At 31.3% G+C, this 19,444-nt stretch overlaps 3 protein-coding genes across 6 annotated transcripts in view; 1 reads left to right on the forward strand and 2 right to left on the reverse strand.

Annotated features, from left to right (window-relative positions):
• Window positions 1-1,791, forward strand: part of LOC106473285 — a gene marked incomplete at its 5' end in the record, with an annotated part of 24,367 nt that extends 22,576 nt beyond the window's left edge. The window contains 2 exons of the mRNA XM_022401747.1: window positions 204-344; window positions 742-1,791. The remainder of the gene's footprint in view (window positions 1-203; window positions 345-741) is intronic.
• Window positions 1,792-10,391: 8,600 nt separating this feature from the next.
• Window positions 10,392-13,456, reverse strand: LOC106473286 (40S ribosomal protein S20-like). The gene is made up of 4 exons (XM_013933970.2): window positions 13,318-13,456; window positions 11,852-11,957; window positions 11,537-11,736; window positions 10,392-10,510 (listed from the first exon to the last, which is right to left on the reverse strand). The coding sequence occupies exons 1-4, from the start codon at window positions 13,318-13,320 to the stop codon at window positions 10,454-10,456; spliced, it is 366 nt and encodes a 121-aa protein (XP_013789424.1). The 5' UTR covers window positions 13,321-13,456; the 3' UTR covers window positions 10,392-10,453.
• Window positions 13,457-16,466: 3,010 nt separating this feature from the next.
• Window positions 16,467-19,444, reverse strand: part of LOC106473288 (carbonyl reductase family member 4-like) — a 7,845-nt gene continuing 4,867 nt past the window's right edge. For 3 of the 4 annotated variants that reach the window (XM_013933971.2, XM_013933972.2, XM_022401745.1), the window contains exons 5-7: window positions 18,145-18,279; window positions 17,487-17,626; window positions 16,471-16,707 (exon numbers count right to left, since the gene is read on the reverse strand). In XM_013933971.2, the coding sequence (XP_013789425.1) occupies window positions 16,669-16,707; window positions 17,487-17,626; window positions 18,145-18,279 (314 nt within the window). In that variant the 3' untranslated portion in view covers window positions 16,471-16,668. Of the gene's footprint in view, window positions 16,708-17,486; window positions 17,627-18,144; window positions 18,280-19,444 lie in introns of all 4 variants that reach the window. The other variant, XM_022401746.1, reaches the window with a different exon arrangement.

Genomic DNA, 19,444 nt, shown 5'->3' on the forward strand with positions numbered 1-19,444 from the left:
GGGACTGGTAACATAACTGTTTATTAAGTATGTGTGGTAGACCACTTGGGACTGGTAACATAACTGTTTATTAAGTATGTGTGGTAGACCACTTGCGACTGCAGTTCTACTTAGTAAATTACTTTGTCCTTGAATCCATTATTTTATACCTTTATAATGTCAGTGAATACACACCTGACAAGTGTATACACTTTCTGTACCAGGACAAGAAGAACAGTCTCCCACGCGACGTGGAAGCACTCAGCGAAGTGTTCGAGGGAAAGAACGTGAGAACTCTCCTCTAAGGGAGGAAACTACTGAGTTGGCAACAGAAAAAAGGAAAACTAGAGGCAGCACTATCCTTGGTGAGAGGTTCATTTTTAGTGTTTTTAGACTAAGAATAACATAGTTAATATGTTGGTGTCCTCATGCAGTATTAACGTTCATTTTGATATACCGTATTTTTCGGAACATAAGATGCACCCTTATTTTGGGGAAAAAGAAGCTACAGTCGGATTCGAAAGATTTTTATTGAACAAAATTGAACTAAACTATAGATGCCTATTTAAATATATTTACACATGGCTTGTATATATCGTATATATATTATTCATACCTTCGGTGTATAGGACGCAAGCAGATTTTGACATCAAATTTTAGGGTAAAAAAAAGTGTGTCTTATACACCGAAAAATACAGTAGTTAATATGTTTGTGTCCTCACGCAGTAGTAGCATGATAATCTGAATTTCTTATTTCCACAGAACAAGAAGTGCCCCCTGTGAAGAGGAGGCGAAGTTCCCGGGACAGTCACAGATAGCCTATACACGTGTGTAGTTGTATCTGTCTGAATGCTATGCACGGCTCCATGCCCAAGGATTGTTGTAGAACACTTCTGCAACCTGGTGCTGTTGTGACCATGCACATCCTTCCTGCAGTCGGCATGTGTAAAGTGTAAATATGTTACTCTGTTCATCACAATGTAAAGTCCATCATCCCCCAGTGTCAAGTCCTTTTATGTTTAATTTGGCCTTGTGCCAAAAAAAATTATTTTTGTCTTGAAGCATCATTTAAAAATATGTGAAGTAGTTTAATGGCGTTTCATTTGCCAACACCGAAAAAAAAAAAGAAACTTGAATGCTGGTCTGTTCTAACTAAGGAACCCGAAAAGTGTGTGCATTTATTTTTCTTTAAAACTACTGTTTGTATTTCAGCATGGACCAAGACACCAGTCAGCTATGTTAAACACTGTGAATTGATAGGCCTAATGATGTAGGATTCTTACATTTTAGAAGTGAACAAATTTGGCCAATGGGCAGTGTGCATAGCCTCTGAACTGTGTATATACTAAATGTATAAATATAAATATATTAGTAGCTTTTCTTTTCATCAGATATCATGTGTATTATAAATACCAGGAGCATTCTCTGTCAGTGGTAAAGTAAACATGATTTTTTTTTTCAGAAACATCGAGTATAGTTCTTTCATACAGAATAAATGGGTCCTGTAATCTTATGAATATATTTGATCCATGTTTAACAGCTGTACAGGATCTAGGTTCTGAAGGCATTTGATGGTTTGTTGTAACTTTCATACCGGTATTAAATAACATAACACAGCAGAGTGTACCATTTTTTTGAGTTGAACTTTACCTTTTTAATTACATTAAAATCAAATAGACAAAACTGTGCTGGTGTTTTATTATTTTATTCAGTTACAGATAGCTTGTATAACATATTAAATCTGGATTAAGAATACTTTAGTTTGTATAAATCTAATCTGGATGGTCCCAACGAATTCTGCTTGCAAGACCTAGAAACAATAAATATATACGTTATAAGTGATGGTTTTAAACTTTAATTTCTCATACAGTAATAACACTTTTAGGTTAAGTTTTAAAACATTATCGTACAAACTGATAACACAAAATTGGTAAATCCCATACCTCAACAAGCAATTAAAATGCCTTTATTCTCCATCTGGTCTACACGATTGGAATACACCAGCCTGTCTCATTCTTTGGAAATCTTTCTCTGTATCATAGGAACTAGAAAACAAAACTGTCACTCTTATACAAGTTTGTAGGCTAAACTGAGGACAAAAGAAATTCACTCGTAACACAAGTATCATTATTTTAGAAAGACAGGAGAAGAGTACCCCTGTTTACGTCTTTTTATAAGTACATAGTTTGTTGTCATTCTTAGTATTTGAAAACTAACATTTTCTCATTACTTGTCACGAGTAAACTCTAAAATTGTACTTTTTACTTGAGACTTACAGCTATGCAATCTGTGTGTTAAAATAATCTGAACGTTGTTTAATATTTGAGGAAATTGCCCATAGGACCAATTTTACCAAACAAGGTGTTGATCTTTTTTCAGGGTTCAGTTTTGTAAATATTGATAAAAACACAAAAACCTATTTCAGTAATGCTAAGCTAGGATGAGATAAAGAAAATATACTGGTTATATCCCGGCAATAATTTCCAGTAACTTTTTTAAAGAATAGTGGATATGAACAAGTCTTACTATCTAATGCTAGTTTGTTTTTGTGCTTCTCATACAAACAGTTTACAAAATATGTAAATTTCTCAGCAAAAGATTTACTAAACCAAGATAATTTTAGTACACAAAAATCAGGTGATAGTTTCAGGCTACAGGCAGATGTTGAAAATAAACGTAATATCAGTTGTCCAAGAAGATATGATGATGCCGTGCACAAGATCTTGACTTGTTAGCTGTCTTTGGCTCACCGTGAGTAGAGATGGGTGATAATGATACTTGTTAAATGATTATTACAAAAATTGTAATTTTAAACATCAACAATCTTCAGCATGTGACTTCGTTTCATACTGTATATATATATATATATTCCTGTGTCTAGGTAAACTAACTGCACGTGATTATGACAAAACCTTCTCCAAACATTGTACATTTGTTACTGTGTTAAACTTGTAATAAAGTTTTCTTTGTTACCCATTCAACCCGTCTGTAAACTGTATAAGCACATATCAAGTTGTCTTATGTTTTCTGATCTAAGAACATTTCTGTAACATTCTGATGTGTAATTTATCATAAATATTTTCACAAGTGAAAGGTAAAAAATATCAACACTCTGCTGTTGTGCAGAAACCAAAATATGGACTTTTTTCATGAATTACAAGAGGAAATCGTATCTTCGTACAATGATTTATAATCATAGTTACTTTATTTAAGAAAATGTATCATCACCCGATACAACTGTATTGTTTAACATATCAATATTTTGTTTTAGACAATGTTGGAGCCTTAAGTGCTGTATCTCTGAGCACAGTTATTCAACTAAGGAAAATTATAATAACTCATGATGTGAATGCATTCTTGGCCAAGCCTAGCATCTTTTAAATATTCTTCACATAGCCTAAATTTAGAATAATATTTTGTAAAATAAAACTTGACGGTTATAACTATATCTTACAAACAGAATTAATATAGTATTTTGTTATGCTAGGCACGGTTAACTTTTTAAAATTTAGTTGTGTAATACACTAACCAATGTTTCAGTATTTTTTTTAAATGAAACAAGAGAATAATAATATTTTAGATTAATCCATGTGATATAAATAAATCAAACAAAGATCCGATGATTTCAAAGCTTATATCTTTAGCTCTAGTAACATAATTAAAAACATATTTCCGATTTTTTTTACAGCATTAAAGAATATTACACAAATGGAAAAATCCGGAAATTTACACTTTTTAATACTCAAGTAACCAGAAAGTTGGCAATATCACCAGTTCAAGATTACTAACAGTAGCAAGACAGTCTTAGTAGCTTTACCATAACAAAGATAGGACAAGCAAGTTTGGTGGCATTGGGAATCGAATCACATGACCATGAAACAATACCTTCTATGGACAGAGTACAGATAGCTCATTAAGTAGCTTTGCACTTAACAACAAACAATGGTAATAGCAATATTTCAATTAGTTTTGATTGGTAGATTATTTCCATGTTAATAAATTTAATCTTAGCTTTGATTTACTGATAGTATAATTGAAAACACTAATTTTGATTAGTTTATTATTTTCGTGACATTATTCGATATTTTTTAATAATTAAATAGTATATGTGACACTAATTAATATATTCACTGCTCACAGATAATCAATTAAATCATCCAGAAATAAAATTCAAAACTATTTGCAAATAGTTTTTCAAACTGTAAGGTTTTATGAAATGGAAGATACTGAACTCTCACGTTGTCTATGTGATTATAGTTCTGAAAAATTCCATCAACACATTTTCTTCTAGTACTTGTCATTTCAAGTCTCTAACACAGAAACACTCATTTAGAATCTTGAAAATATTTGTTCTGTGCATTAAAAAGATTACTGATTAATAATTATTTTTTACAGTTTATCAAGTTATATTAACTCCATTGCTCCCTCATGACAATTCATAGAAAATGTACTTAGTAATAATGAACAGTACAAACTTTAAGCTATGTACCTCTGCCTGCAACTATTTTTAATGTAAAATAAGCTTAAGACTCACTTGGCAGAAATCTATATTCACAGAACTGTTTATAAACAGAGAGAGATACAAATTAAAATGGTAATAATAGAATGAGTGTTATTAACTTAATTCATGAAATAATAAATACTAAACACAACTATCAGCTTATACCCGATAATCGGTCTCGGCCAGGATATTTTAAGTGACAGTTTGGGCCACATTACTAAATATTTCTGAGATGGACTTTGTCACTTGTTATCAAACCGAAGTGTGGAAATGTTGAAGCATACTTTAAAGACTATAAATGATTAATTCATTAGCGTTTTGTTGAGCAACACATGCTCATTTAGAATTTCTTTTAACAGCTTGTTTCACAGCCCTTTTTTTACTTCAATAAATGTTTTTCCAAAAGTTCAGTGATATACAAAACTTTGATCCAGCAGGGCTGGGTGTCAATACTTCTATTAATATGCTACTAGAACAAACGCACAATATTTACAGTGTGCAAAGTATGCACACAAAAAAATAGAAAGGTTATCACTGTTCTTTTTCTATTTGTAGATATTATTACCCTAAAGTTTCTTGTATCAGTTACTGCATTTTTTTATAAATCTTTAGCAATTTCATTTTTTTTCCATTTGTTTGTGTGAAACACATAAATTGTATATTATGCCAGAAAAAAATACTTCAAACACTAAAACTATATTCTTATGATCATAAAAATCCAAAACTTTCCAAACCTCATGGATAATTTCAATATATCTGGAAAAAAAAATCATAGGTACTTACTTGTAGAAGTCAGCGTACCGTTTCTTCCTCGGTTCTGCTATAGCATATTTCCAAGCGATTCCTGAAGCTATTGAGAGAACAGCTACAATTCCGAGATGCATGCGAAGGCTAGTTCGTAGCAATCCTCTTAACTCGGGTTTGGGAATTTTCTTTACTGCTGCCGACATTTCTAGACAGTCAAGAAAAACTAAGGTAGTCTCAGCCCACAACCTGTGGCACAGATGCTTACAACTTCTATACTTGGACAGTTGAAGTATAAACTTTATTTCTGTTACTTGTTAAACTAATTAAATAAAACTAAAAGCTGAAGAATTTCATCTTATACGTACACCTTATTAAAAGTGTTTTTAATAATAATTCTCTGCAACAATGCTAGTACCCTCATTATTTAATTTCTGTAGTGCATATTGGTGTATAAAAAACATATTAATAGTAGAAATAAACGACCTTATAACACCAAAATGTTATTTAATTATACACCTTTGGTGTTATAAAGTTGTTTATTTCTACTAGTACTAGATTCTTGTATTAATAATGCAAGTACCCTGTTGTTTGCATACGATCCAGGAATTATTAACATAGCCTAACTAACACTTTCAAATAATAATTATACTACTACTGTATTAATAATAGTAGTAATAGAACTTATATTTTTATAAGATAGAACAGTAACGTTACTCATTAGAACTTACATTTACAAATACAACTTATAGTTATATAATAATGATTGGAGACGGCTTGAATGGGTAATGAATAAAAACTTTAATACACGTTTTAATGACAAAACCTTGTACATTTGCTGTTGTGTTAAACTTATAATAAATTTTTTCTTCATTACACATTCAAGCCGTCTCCAACCATTATTAGTCTCAAAGTGGTTCATCGTCATCGAATTTATAGTTATACAATTACAAGAGCCCAAAACATTATTGAGATCCAAACACCACTATTTCTTTAAAATTATTATGCACATTTGAGTTTTTAAGTAGATATAAATTGAATTCCCTAATATCTACGCGTAAAAATTTAAATGTTGAAAATCTGAAACTTACTTCCTCACGACCTTTCTTAATTTTCTGAAAATGGCCTTACTCATTTAAGAGAAAGGGCGCATGCGTTACCTTACTAAGGGATACTAGCTGAAATTAAGTTGAAAAGTAAAATTAAATTTATATAAGTCAAATTTAAAATCGTTATCCCAAATATATACATTTTAGTTATAACTTTGTAACTAAACTTTTATAGATATTAATATATTTATTCATAAATAATATTCGCAAAGCATAAAGTGATTCATTTTTCTAAGACATTGAACAAGCTAATGTTTAGCATGCTAACGTGAAACAGACTGTTATGACTTCAGTTTCTTTTTTTTTAATTGGTTTGATTGAAATAATATAAACAAGCACTTTTTCACCTTTTAAACATACAATTTATATCCACTTTCTAGTACTAATTAATTAAACATAAATCTTAGCTTAAAACAAATTATCTATTAAAATCGAAACGAAAAATAAACAAATCAATTCTGGTTGCTTTGATTAATCAAACGTATATATACATTTTCATACAATGTCTTCCTTTTTATGGCTTCACAATTGTTTTTGATTAAACCTTCAATTAGCAACATGTTTTTATATCGTTCACTACCGGCTGGGTCCAAATATAGGATCATAGTGGCTAAGTATCCTAAAATCAAAGTATTATAACAACTTTATTGAAGTTTAACCCACTAATAAATTACCACGTTTTTGATTTTTGAGTACAGTATTTTGTTCATGTGTAATGCACATTTGAGGAAAGAATGGTAATAAAGGAAACTGTATCTTAAGCAAGAATGGCTCCTCGTGAGTAGTAAAAGTACTCCACAGCGCTGTAGTGACATTGGAGACTTTTTCTGTATCTATCCTTTCACGTGGAATTGAAGAGGTTAATATAAAAGAATCCGCAAATAATTTGATATGAGAAATATGTTATATGTTTTATTGTGGAGATTTTCAATTTTGGAGTTTAACTAACCCGAGTATTTCAGTCGTTACATTCCACCTACCTCCGATCACTCTATTAACTTCGTAAATCGATCATAGTGATATGGAGGGCGCTGAGTTATTCGAGTTAGCAGCTAAACTAAATATACAAGCAATAATTTTTTTTTTTTTTTGCAAAGTATTATGTATAGACGGCAACGTCAAAAAGTACAAACAAGGTAGGGATGAATATAAAAAAAAAATCCGTATATACCTAGTCAGTTAGTACCGAGTCAATCTTACGTGCTTGTGGTTATTAGCTATTGTTCAGTTTAAATGCTTTTATTCAAACCTGAATTCATGCAACTGACAGGAATTCAACATTTAGTTGTAGATAAAAGTTAATCTTGGAAAGATGAGGCTGCTTACTTAGTGATTTTTGTATAGCTTTGTGTATTCATCATTAACTTTTTGCTATAATGGGTAACTGGGAACTACCTAAAGAGATGGTGTTTATATTTCTTTTCCCATTATAACAAAACAAAAAATTCTCGCAATGTCTAGTACGACAGAAAAGTATTTTCTGAGAACTTTGAAATAGGCTATTGCTCAACGCGGTAGTGCTTATTATAAGCTACAAAAGTCTAGAGCAAACGATGTTATCATTACCTCTTGAAGAAAGCTTCCTTACAGGAATCTGATGTTCCTTTAAAAAGCTTAAGTATAGGGTGAAACTGGAATTACCAGCCAATAACAGACGAACATTGGATGACTGTAACATGTAGAATATTCCATAGATTGTACACTATACAATCAGTGTCTTTAGAGAGCCAAACCCTTTATTATGTATGAAGTGAAGGAGTTAAAAAAATTAATACACGTAATATTAAATTTTATTACATATTCATAGAATACACTAAAAATACAGGGGAAAAACGTCGCAAAACAAGTAATAAAAACATTTTGTAAATTTAAAATGATGTAGGAATGGAGATGCCAAAAAAGTGAAGAAATATAAACACCATCTCTTTAGGTAGTTCCCAGTTAACATTTTAGCAACACTTTACAATGAGTCTCACGAGCTGTGAAACCCTTCATTATAGTAATTAGAAGCTCAAATAAGGCTATAACTCAACCTTAACAGTTATTTGTATGCACCATAGAGAAATAGATTGAATACTGTAGGCATTGTTTTCTTGGCTCATCCCTACATACTAAGCACTATCGCATTTAGTGCTAAAACTTGGCTATTACTAATGATTCCCAAGTTCCTTCTGCCGATCTGTATGTACCGCCACCTATGGACATGTTTTGTCATTTCAATCAAAATGAATCCTTTCTGTGACGTAAATAAATAAAGTATGAATTTAAGCTACGCATGTTGAAGTTTACCACAGATTGATCTGTTTTTATATACTCATAGCGAAACTAAGTAACTATACTTTAAATTTAATCAAAATAACATTTTTCATTAGTGTAATTAAGAAACAGTACGAAATGCATCATTATGAAAACCATAACGACTTTAGACGTTTGGTTTTATGACTGCTCAATGGAGGTAGCTTTAGTTGTCGTTAATAATTTTTTTCATTTGATAATTCATCAATTGTAGAAACGTCCGCGCCGTAGAACAGCAACGACTGGTCAAGTTTTAATACATAAAAGTTCTGATCACGCCTGTTGCAGAGTTCCTTCGTTCTTACAAGGTTCTTTGTGGAGCAGAATGTCCAGTCATTGAAATATTCTACCTTTGATTTTTTAAATGATAGTGAGACTTAAGTTTAAAACTCTTGTCCTGATGCCTTTTTCTTCTCTAAACAGGCTCGTCATGAATAATACATCTTAGAAATTTTGGGTATTACTTGAACGATTATAAAACTGGCATTTATATTCGAAAAAAACTATCTATTTCATTATGTCTTAAAATCCTTTAAAACATTTCGTTCTTACTGTGCTTTACATACATTGTGAGTGTAGCAAGTTTTTTTATATAATTAAGACACCTTGAATTGTTCTAAGTACTTTTTCTTGTGAACTGTGAGAAATAAAACTGTTATTGTGAATCAGTAAACAGATTACAAGTAAATAGACTTGTAAAACATGTTCCATTGGTTCACTAAACGGTCTGTCATGTGTGTTTGTTTGCTTTTTGAATTTCGTGCAAAGCTACACGAGGGCTATCTGCGCTAGCCGTCCCTAATTTTGCAGTGTAAGACTAGAGGGAAGGCAGCTAGTCATAACCACCCACCACCAACTCTTGGGCTACTCTTTTACCAACGAATAGTGGCATTGACCATCACATTATAACTCCACCACAGCTGAAAGGACAAGCATATTCGGTGTGACGGGGATTCGAACCAGCGACCCACAGATTGCAAGTGGAGCGCCCTAACCACCTGGCCTTGCCCTGACATGTTTGACACCCAACTGACAAGCTACAGTTGATTAATGAGGTTACATCTATGAAAAATAACAGCTTATATTTTTCTAAAAGTTTCACCTAAATCCAACAACTTTCTTGTTAGAAAAGTATCCTTTCCTATCATTTAGAAGAACCAGTAAACAAGGAACAAAACTCCAGACTATCCAGTGGTGTATGTAACATTATTTAGAAACCACTACCAGAATTTCTTGTTCCTTGCCCTGCCACCAACTACCGGTTGAGGGAGATTCTGTGTTATTAAAACTTGGGATAATATAAGATACTACATACAGGTTAAAAAACTGGTTCTGAACTATATCCCACTTGAGCTGTTTTCAGTTTACTACATTTTGTTTCGAGTGAGATTAAAGATAAACACATAAGCATGGACTTGAGGATTATAGTTGTCACCACGAATATTTGCTGTATTTGTAGAAACTCACTTAGAACATTGGCCAAATGGAACATGTTAACAATTTTTTTAAAATAACTCGAGTTGGTTAAATGTGAAATAAGTACTTTGTGATATTATCAAATAAACTTTTATGTTCTAACAATGTATTAATTACTACTGTTTCATTAAAAAAGCCAGAATTAAGATTACTAAAAATTCAAAAGCATTAAAATCTAAAAACCTATAAAATTGGTGATGCATCAAATAAAAGTAACCTTGAAAAGTTAAGTACAATTGAAGTGAATGAAAGTAATGCTATTGTTGACTTTAATGAAATAAATAACCTTAAAATGTCAAAATATTTATTGGAAATTTATTGATAATCTGAACAGTACATCTGTCAGGATTCACACATCAGCTATTGTTACTTCAACCTCCACACCAGGCTCGATGTTGATTGATGTCTAAGTACGAAATTAAGGGTATAAACAGAGAAGTGTTTTAGTAATATATCATAGTTACTAAACATTTAAAGATTTTAAATGTAATCACTTCAGTTCAAATATTGATCAGTCCAAAGACTGGAATAAAATTTTGTTGTAAACCGTATAAATTAAAAAAAAATGGTTCAGTGGAAAAATCAGCAAATAGAACATCGAACTGTATCATAAGACCGTCACTGATTCAGTGACAAAATGCAGTAAGTTATACAAAAAAACTTCATTCAGTGTGAAAACAAAAAACAGAATAAATCTAATTTAGTGCAGTTAACAGTAAACCTGACAACATTCCAAGTTAAATAGCAGAGGAAATACAGTAGTACTATGGCTAATAGACTAGACAGCCTGATAAAAATTATATAAAGTTTGACCAACGGGATAAAAACAATGGAAATGCATATATTACTATTTCACTAGTAAATTTTTAAAGCTAATTATGTTGTAAAATAAAATGTTTGCATAAATTGATTTTACCAGTATCTTATAAACCTATAAAACAGCACTAACAACTACTGAGCTAGCTGATACTGAAAGTCAGTGCAAAATTAGAATTTCTTGAACACAAGGAAAGCTGGATAACTAGTACAACTTTCTAAGTAAGAAGAAGAGTAAGCTGATGAAGCAAGATTCCTTGTGAAACATGAACAAATTACGGAAATGCTACCATTGTGTCCCTTCTGGCAGTGAACACTATAGCAGACACTATGTGAAGTTCAAATGTTACTATTCATTCTTCTACTACAAACCCCTACTGAACTTAAGAAAGAAACAATGTGAATAAAATCACGGAACTTTCCGAGACGTTTTAAACTGCCCTATCATTCAAACATTATGGAATCAAATTAATTTTCACTTATGAATGAATTAACATTTACAAACACTTTTCATTGTTTCTCAATCTAAGCTTTGCTCTCCATAAAACAAGAACATAATGCATAATCAAAACTTTACAATTTTCAAGACCGTGAACCAATAAACTAAAAAGGATACAATCTGCTTCACAATCTCAGATGGACTGTGAAGATCAATCAGTCGTTTGTGGATTCGCATCTGGTAACGGTCCCAAGTCTTTGAACCTTCACCACATGGAGTCTTACGTGTTGTGATCCTCAGAACTTTAGTAGGAATTCGCACAGGACCTTTTACTTTCAGTTCTTTTTCCTTTGCTCCATGGATGAGTTCAGCACATACTGGAAAAATTGTTAGTACTTTAAATTTCTAAAAACACAATCACATATTATACAAAAGAACAGTAATTAAACAATACATTACCGAACAAATATAAAGGCGTATAGAAAACAATACCTTTTTCAAGACTCCGAACATTTCGACTTGTCAGGGTAATGCGAATCCGATGAATGCGATGACTTTGTGCATCATCAAGAGGCTTACCAGTATCCTTGAATGTTGTCTTAAAATAAAAATTAGTTATGTAACTAAGACATAATCTGCCATTCACATTTATAATTTTGAGATCTTTAGCTTTAACCAAACTGCTAAAAATGGATCACACAAAATAAAGTACATGATATATTACACATTATGACGAGTAACTCATCAACTCTTCTGGCACATTCTTTAGTTTCACATTTTTAGCAGCTTTCAAAAACAGTAATGCAACAATATCTACTCTCTCTCATAACAATTGATTATTAGACAGAATTCCAAACAGTGAAAGCTTTAAACAAGTTTTCTAGTTACACCATCATTGGCAAGTTGAGAGAGAAAATATTGTACTGGTAACATATAATATTTTATGGAACAGTTTAATCAAAATTAATGAAAAATTGAATTTATACAGCCAAACATATTCAAAATTAGCTCAAATTTTACACTAATAGTTGAACTTGTTACAACCAGTTGGTTCACATACTGGTATCATTATTAACAACGTAAGTAATTTTATTCCTCTCTAGTTCATTACACCTAACTGGTTGATTTAGTAAAATCTTAAAAGAGAATCACTTGTCAATCATACCCCAGCTGTTATAAAATAAGTGTCAAGTGAATACACCTGGACAGACAGACACCAATTTAAAACATGGCCATGGGCACAAAGTAGTGTGAATGTGCTCATCTCAGAAGAACATGCAAATAATGATAGTTATTAAAGGTTATTACTCCTTACATTTACACTGAATGCAACATCAATCAAAACACTGTACTAATAACATAATCATAACATTTTTGGTAGCTCAAAACCACTGTAAATGTAAATGCATGGGATTATCATTTTCAGCTACACTATTTCAGTGGATTCATCTTTAAAATGGTATTAAAACATTTTCTGTTAGCAGTATAACACTTCCTAAACCTCCCTTCAAAATACTTCACACAATATTTTGGTTTTCTTATGATTTAAGCCTAATGCTTAACCTTAGAATTGTTTAATCTTTCGCTAATTATGTACCCTATATTTAGCTATTTTATAAAGAATATAACTTCAGGTTTTATTTCAATATAGGATAAGTTAAAAAAAAAAAATTGACAAAAGCAGATCTAGGGGTTGATATCTTGAGCCTAACGCTACTTATTCCTAAACTCTGTGAAAAAAAAGACACAGTGAAAGAAAAACGAGAATCAACAGTGCGCCATTACTCGGATGTATGAAAATATAGCCATAACCTTACTATTAGAATTAGGCCTAGTGTGAAAACTTACTCAGAACATTAAGCCTAACGATGTTTATTATACTTGTTTTTCTGACATTATAATTTTTGTTGGGAGACAAATAAGTACAACAGCTAGAATTTAAACAATTTCATAATTACCATGTCAAATGTATCAGTAGTTTCTGGCCGACTTAATCAGCAAAAATTAACTGAACAGCGGTGAACCAGAGAAATCTTCAACCACTTCTCGGACGTAAACCACGTGAAAGAGAAATAATGGGATTGGTATCAAGGTTTTTGACACGCACTGGCGTTCGAATGACGTAAAAGAACGGATATTATAAATTGTATTTAAAAATATTTTAAATATCCGAACGTATTTATTTCAAATTCCGTGTAAAATATACTAACCAAAATTTTAAACGTTTTTTCATTTCTATATCATACATTTAAATCCTATATTTTGAAACTTTTTAAATAAAAAACTAAAGAGAAACTATACTTAATTATTAAACCAACAACCAGTAATTTCTCTAAATCTCAGTACGCGAGTATTATTATCATAAAAATATTTTATTTTTTTACAAATTTAAAGAATAATGCCATGTTCATTTATGCTTTTAAATTTAAGAAAATATTTTTTTCCGTTTACATATTTGTGCATATACTTCATAAGATTTCTGTAAATTCAAGACCCTATCCTTTTTTTTTAATATTTATAAGTTTGCATACTTATAAAGCTAAAAACCGGGTTTCGATACTCGTTATAGACGTAACACAAATAGCCTATTGTGTAGCTTTGTGTTTAACTGCGAACGAACGAACTTTCGTTTATTTATAAACTTTAGATTAAAAAAAAAAAAGATCGACTAGGGTCCATGACATAAACATCAATTTTGTAAAAGCTCCCAACATATTTAATATCATTAACTGTACAATGACAGTATTGTTGATTCGCCTCACAGTACTAACAATTAAAACACAGCATACTAAGACTTCCAAGTAAAATATGTTTCACCATTAAGTTTTACACGGAATACGGTATTGAAGAGTATCTGGTATGGTGAGAAAAAAAATGGACACAAAAGTTCGTTTAGAAACTTACCGACAGCGTAATGCGTTTTTAAATGTTTTCCACCTCTTTAAATAAATAAATATATATATTTTTTGAATTATACTGTTTTTCACAGTTCAGTTCCCCAGTCGAATACTGCGTTCAAGTGAATTACTAACATTTACTTTCCTTATTAATAACAGCATTGTTTTTACTTAGAGAGCTGAGTCATTGTTGTTGGCGAACTAGAAATAGCTGGAAATGGACTCTCTCTTGATTATCACTGCTCACTTGGTCAGACAGGAATCAAACACTTATTTTTTGTGATAGAACTCTAGTGTTTATTGGTGTACTTAAGACAGTGTTGAGGCTTACGAAAATATAATTTTACACCTGAATACTGGTTAATGCTAGGTTTTTATTTTTTGTAAAGGAAGTTTCTTTGATTTTTCTACTATTTATATTATATTTTTCTGTCAATAATTTTTAACATCTACAAAACTCAAGATTGATAAACATGAATGAAGAGGCTTTTAAATTTTCTTTTAATCTTGTGGGCAACTTTCTCCAATGTAAGAATTACCAAAGCCATTTCATGTAATTTGATACAAGAATCCTGAAGTGATCTAATTTTCTTGCTTATAGAAATGACATTTTCAGATCTAAATTCATTTTATTGTATTTGTATTTAACTAGGTTTTTTGGATGGAAAAGCCTAGGGATATAAGGTATAATACAATTAATTTTTTTTTATAAATCATTAGTTGTATCTTTAGGATCTGGTGGCTATGGCACTCAATTCACAACCTGCAGGTCACAGGTTTGAATCCCATCACTTTTGGCCATGGGAGGCATTATAATGTATAGTCAATCCCACTATTCATTTATAAATTGTAATCCAAGATTTGGTAGTGGATGGTGTTGACTAGTCTGTCATCACTACTAGGATTTCCATTTGTGTTCTAAGATCTATATTTGCATATATACATTGCCTTACCCTTTCCTTGTTTCTTTTCTTCACAAGCAACTGTTCCTATAGTCCAGGGTTTTTGTACCGATACCAAATAACAGAATATCTAAAACTGTCCATTAATCTTAAAATAAAGCAGCAAAAATAATGTACACATTAAATAGCATTTTGTCTCGGAAGCTTTAACTCTGTATCGAAATTTCTTAAGAGTGTAATATAGAGCTTTATATTAAAATGAATTTGAAGCCTCACCAAGTCATTATAGCCCACACTGCCATATTCAGTAATGTTCTATCTGACAACTGTACATACTGAAAATAGCGCTGCAATGTAGTCTTCACTGCAAAATCTCCATCATGTCAAAAATCCACCCCTCCTCCCTACATTCTTTCCATAAGCCCTCTAGTGTACGAGGATGATGGATTTCTAGGACCTTTTTCAACAGTCCGTTCACACAGAAATCCATAGATCATGTGTCTGGGAGCTTGACTAGTAAGTCTTTGTATAGAATAGTATTAATACCCATTTGATTCTTCAGCTGCTTGAGGTAAGTAACAGTTGAACAGATGTGTCATGGAAGCAACTTGTGTACATGTGACTTGTGTTGATTTTCTAGAAGGATATCCTTCTTGATAATATTACATACTGTTGCCTGGAAGATTTGGACAGCTTTTGCTACTGAAGTTTGTGTTATGTATTTTGAACTGCTACATGACATGGAACTTTGCTTAACATGGCTGGGGTATAACTTGTTGCATATTTCTATTTGGATGGTCCTGGGACCCCAATTGATCCATATTCCTTTGTTTTTCAATGTTGTTAAGTGCAAGTGGTATCCCTGTCTTGGAAGTTCTTAATCTTCAATCTGAATACATCTTTATGTACAAATATTTTACATCAGAAAGGGCTGTTATATAACCTTCCCAAATACATTTTAGATGGCATCAAATTATCCAAAAAATCCAAAACAATTTCAAAATGTAGTTCTAATTCAGGCCGTTCTATTTCAACTTTATATCAGCTGTGGTCATCACGTGACTTGCTGATTTGCATATTCAAAATCATTTTAATAATGTACTAAACCCTCTCAATAATAGTGCAAATGTTTTTAATGTGTTGCAAGTTCCACTGTTAGTTTGTTGTTTTACATTTTGGCTTTACATTTTAGTCGACTTCATTGTTTCCTAAAAGACAATTTTAATTCCTAACACTACTCAAACATTAGATTCATCATACAGTGTTTTATGGCTACAAAATGTTTTTTTTTTCACAATTACTCAGCGATAACTGAAAAAAATAATTTTATTGTTTATTTCATAGTTTTTGAATAATGATAAGAATTAGTTACAATCAACTCATTTATAAGAGCTGTGGTGTGTAAAGAATTATTACTGCTGAAATAATAGTTATATTTTTATAACACTATCGTACATTTTGTACATGAAATATTTATTTGGTTTAGCTAAAAAAGACTAACATGTTTGGTTCATCTATTTAGGTGCAGTCCTCCATCAATTATTAAGACCTGGAAACAAACAGAATTTTATATTACTTTTGTAAATTTATTAAAGAACATTAAAACCTAAGCTAAATTCTAAAATAGATTTTGGAAAATGAAGACCTTTTGTGACGGTTTTACACAAAGTCTTTAAACAAATAAACATTTGAGACAAAACAGAGTAAGATAAAATTACTCTACTGTAAGAACACACAATATGTATGGATTAAAATGAGCAACATGGTGAAGAGTTTTACTCTCTCCTAACTACTGTTCCTTTTGTGTGCAGAACTTTTAAACCCAAAATCAAATTCTCTATCAATTTTTTACTTCCATGGATGTCTAGTTGTATCCTTCAGGCAACATAAACATGTTGACTTAGCTGAGTTACGGATGAGATTTAAAAAATTAACATTACTTTGAGATTTGTCCAAAAACACACTTTCCGTCTGCAATTTTCCTATAAACATAAAGTACCGACACAAAGATGATCCACAAAAACATAAAGTACCGACACAAAGATGATCCACAAAAACATAAAGTACCGACACAAAGATGATTCACAAAAACATAAAGTACCGACACAAAGATGATTTACATTAACATATAGTATTGACACAAAGATGATCCACAAAACATAAAGTACCGACACAAAGATGATCCACAAAAACATAAAGTACCGACACAAAGATGATCCACAAAAACATAAAGTACTGACACAAAGAATACAGTTTATAATAAATGTTTCTTTGTTTAATAGAGTGAAGACCACTGTGATTATCTACATTAAACAATTTTCTCTTTACCTCTCCTGTAATAAATGGTGATGTGGCTAGAAAGAAAACTCCTTCTGCAACATCTTCAGGAGCCCCTATCCTACTTAATGGAACTTGATTTTTAACTTGTTCAATGTCCATATTCTCTGTCATGCCAGTCTGAATTATACCTGTCAAGTGGTGAAATTTTAAGAAAATAAAACAATTATTATATCTCTTACATATTATGCTATTTTCCATTTTCAGAATAAAATGAAAGCAGTATTTCTAAACCAATATTAATATAATCAAATTACTAAATAACTTTATATTTCAGAACTTTGTTTAAAATTGTAACAAAACTGATAATTAAAATATTTTTTAATGTATTTGTTTAACGAACATTTTATTAACATATGTTATTGGGGAGAAGTTTCTTTATTCTTGACAACATTTAACAAAGATTTGTATTTTATAATTGCACAGTGAGTGGGCCTATATTCAGTCCTTTGCCATTAAATATAATAACATAAGCTATCAGCTAATTTGTGAAAGACAAGGTGGACTTAAAAAGTTTTCTATTATTGATCAGCTACTGGCATCATGGGTTAAAGATTTCTTATTTTCACATTGTCATTGTTTCATGATTTTACTACAGAGACTAATGTATACAAGCTGTACTTGATTTCCATCACTCAAACATATATACCTGGTACAACAAGGTTGACTCGTACTCCTCGAGAACCAATCTCTTGTGCTAAAGACTTTGTAAGACCAACTAATCCTGCTTTAGATGCAGCATAAACAGCCTGCCCTCTGTTTCCTTTCATCCCCACAATACTCCCTTAAAACAAAGACAAAATGTAAGAAAATAAATGCTTGATAATGCTTCTAGATCTCATTACAAGTATCAGTTATCATAAAGGTTTACCATTCATACGTCAATTACACAGGCCTGTGATGGTTTTACTGTCTTGAAATTTTTACATGTTCTACAGAAATTCCTGTACGTTGAATCCGAAGATGATATCCATTTTTATCCATCACATACCAATTTTTTACAAAACGTCATAACTCAATACATAAAAGAAAAAAACCACAACACGTAGTTTTGAGACTAAAAGACGCAAGTTTCACAAAAAAAATCAGGATGAATATTTGTTTAACATCAATGTTCTTCCCTTTTCTTAAGTTTGTTTATATTTTTGTTAACAAACAAAAATCATAATAAATGTTCGTTGTGGTAAACAAAATAATAATTTGATCTAAGTAAGAGTTTTTTTTCTTCTTCCCGATTTGTAAAAATACTTATATGATATAAAAAAATTAATATTATTTTCAAAATCTGTGTAGCTGAATTATGTAAAATCCGTTATTAAAACCCAAACAAGTTTCATAAAGTTTAAATTCGCAGGCCTGTGTAATAATAGAGGTTTACCTTTAGAAACATCAATTATCATAGAGGTTTACCAATCTTTCTGATGTTGTAATTTTTACACGGTGATTCATCTTCTTATGTCGAGGTAAAGAAAGATAGCTTATGTTTTCAGTGAAACAGTATTAACAGGAACTTCTAACTGACTGTGGTTTCTTAAATTACCATATATTATCTTTCAACAACAACGAAAAGGACAGTTTGACAGCATCAAGCCAATTCACTATGATCTGAAGATCAGTTTTCACACACAGTTCCCAACAACAGCAAAGGCATCTTAAATATATTTCTAAATTCTTGATAACCATTTAATAATCTAGTACGATACATGGTTAACTGAAGGAGGCATTGATTACACAGTTAAAATTAAATTTATGATACAAGTTTTCATTTAATTCTTGTATTCAATACCAGTTTGTTTTTGTCATAAGATTACTATTTGGTAACTTTGAGTCTGGAAAATTAAATGATTCTCAGAACCAAGCTTTATTTTCACATGATTTATTCAACCTGTAACATTTTGTCTTGAAGAACATTCTTAATATTGGTAAGTGTTGATAGAACCATACTTGTG

This window comes from Limulus polyphemus, unplaced genomic scaffold (assembly GCF_000517525.1).
Source record: "Limulus polyphemus unplaced genomic scaffold, Limulus_polyphemus-2.1.2 Scaffold6044, whole genome shotgun sequence".
In the NCBI taxonomy this organism is placed as follows: domain Eukaryota; kingdom Metazoa; phylum Arthropoda; class Merostomata; order Xiphosura; family Limulidae; genus Limulus; species Limulus polyphemus.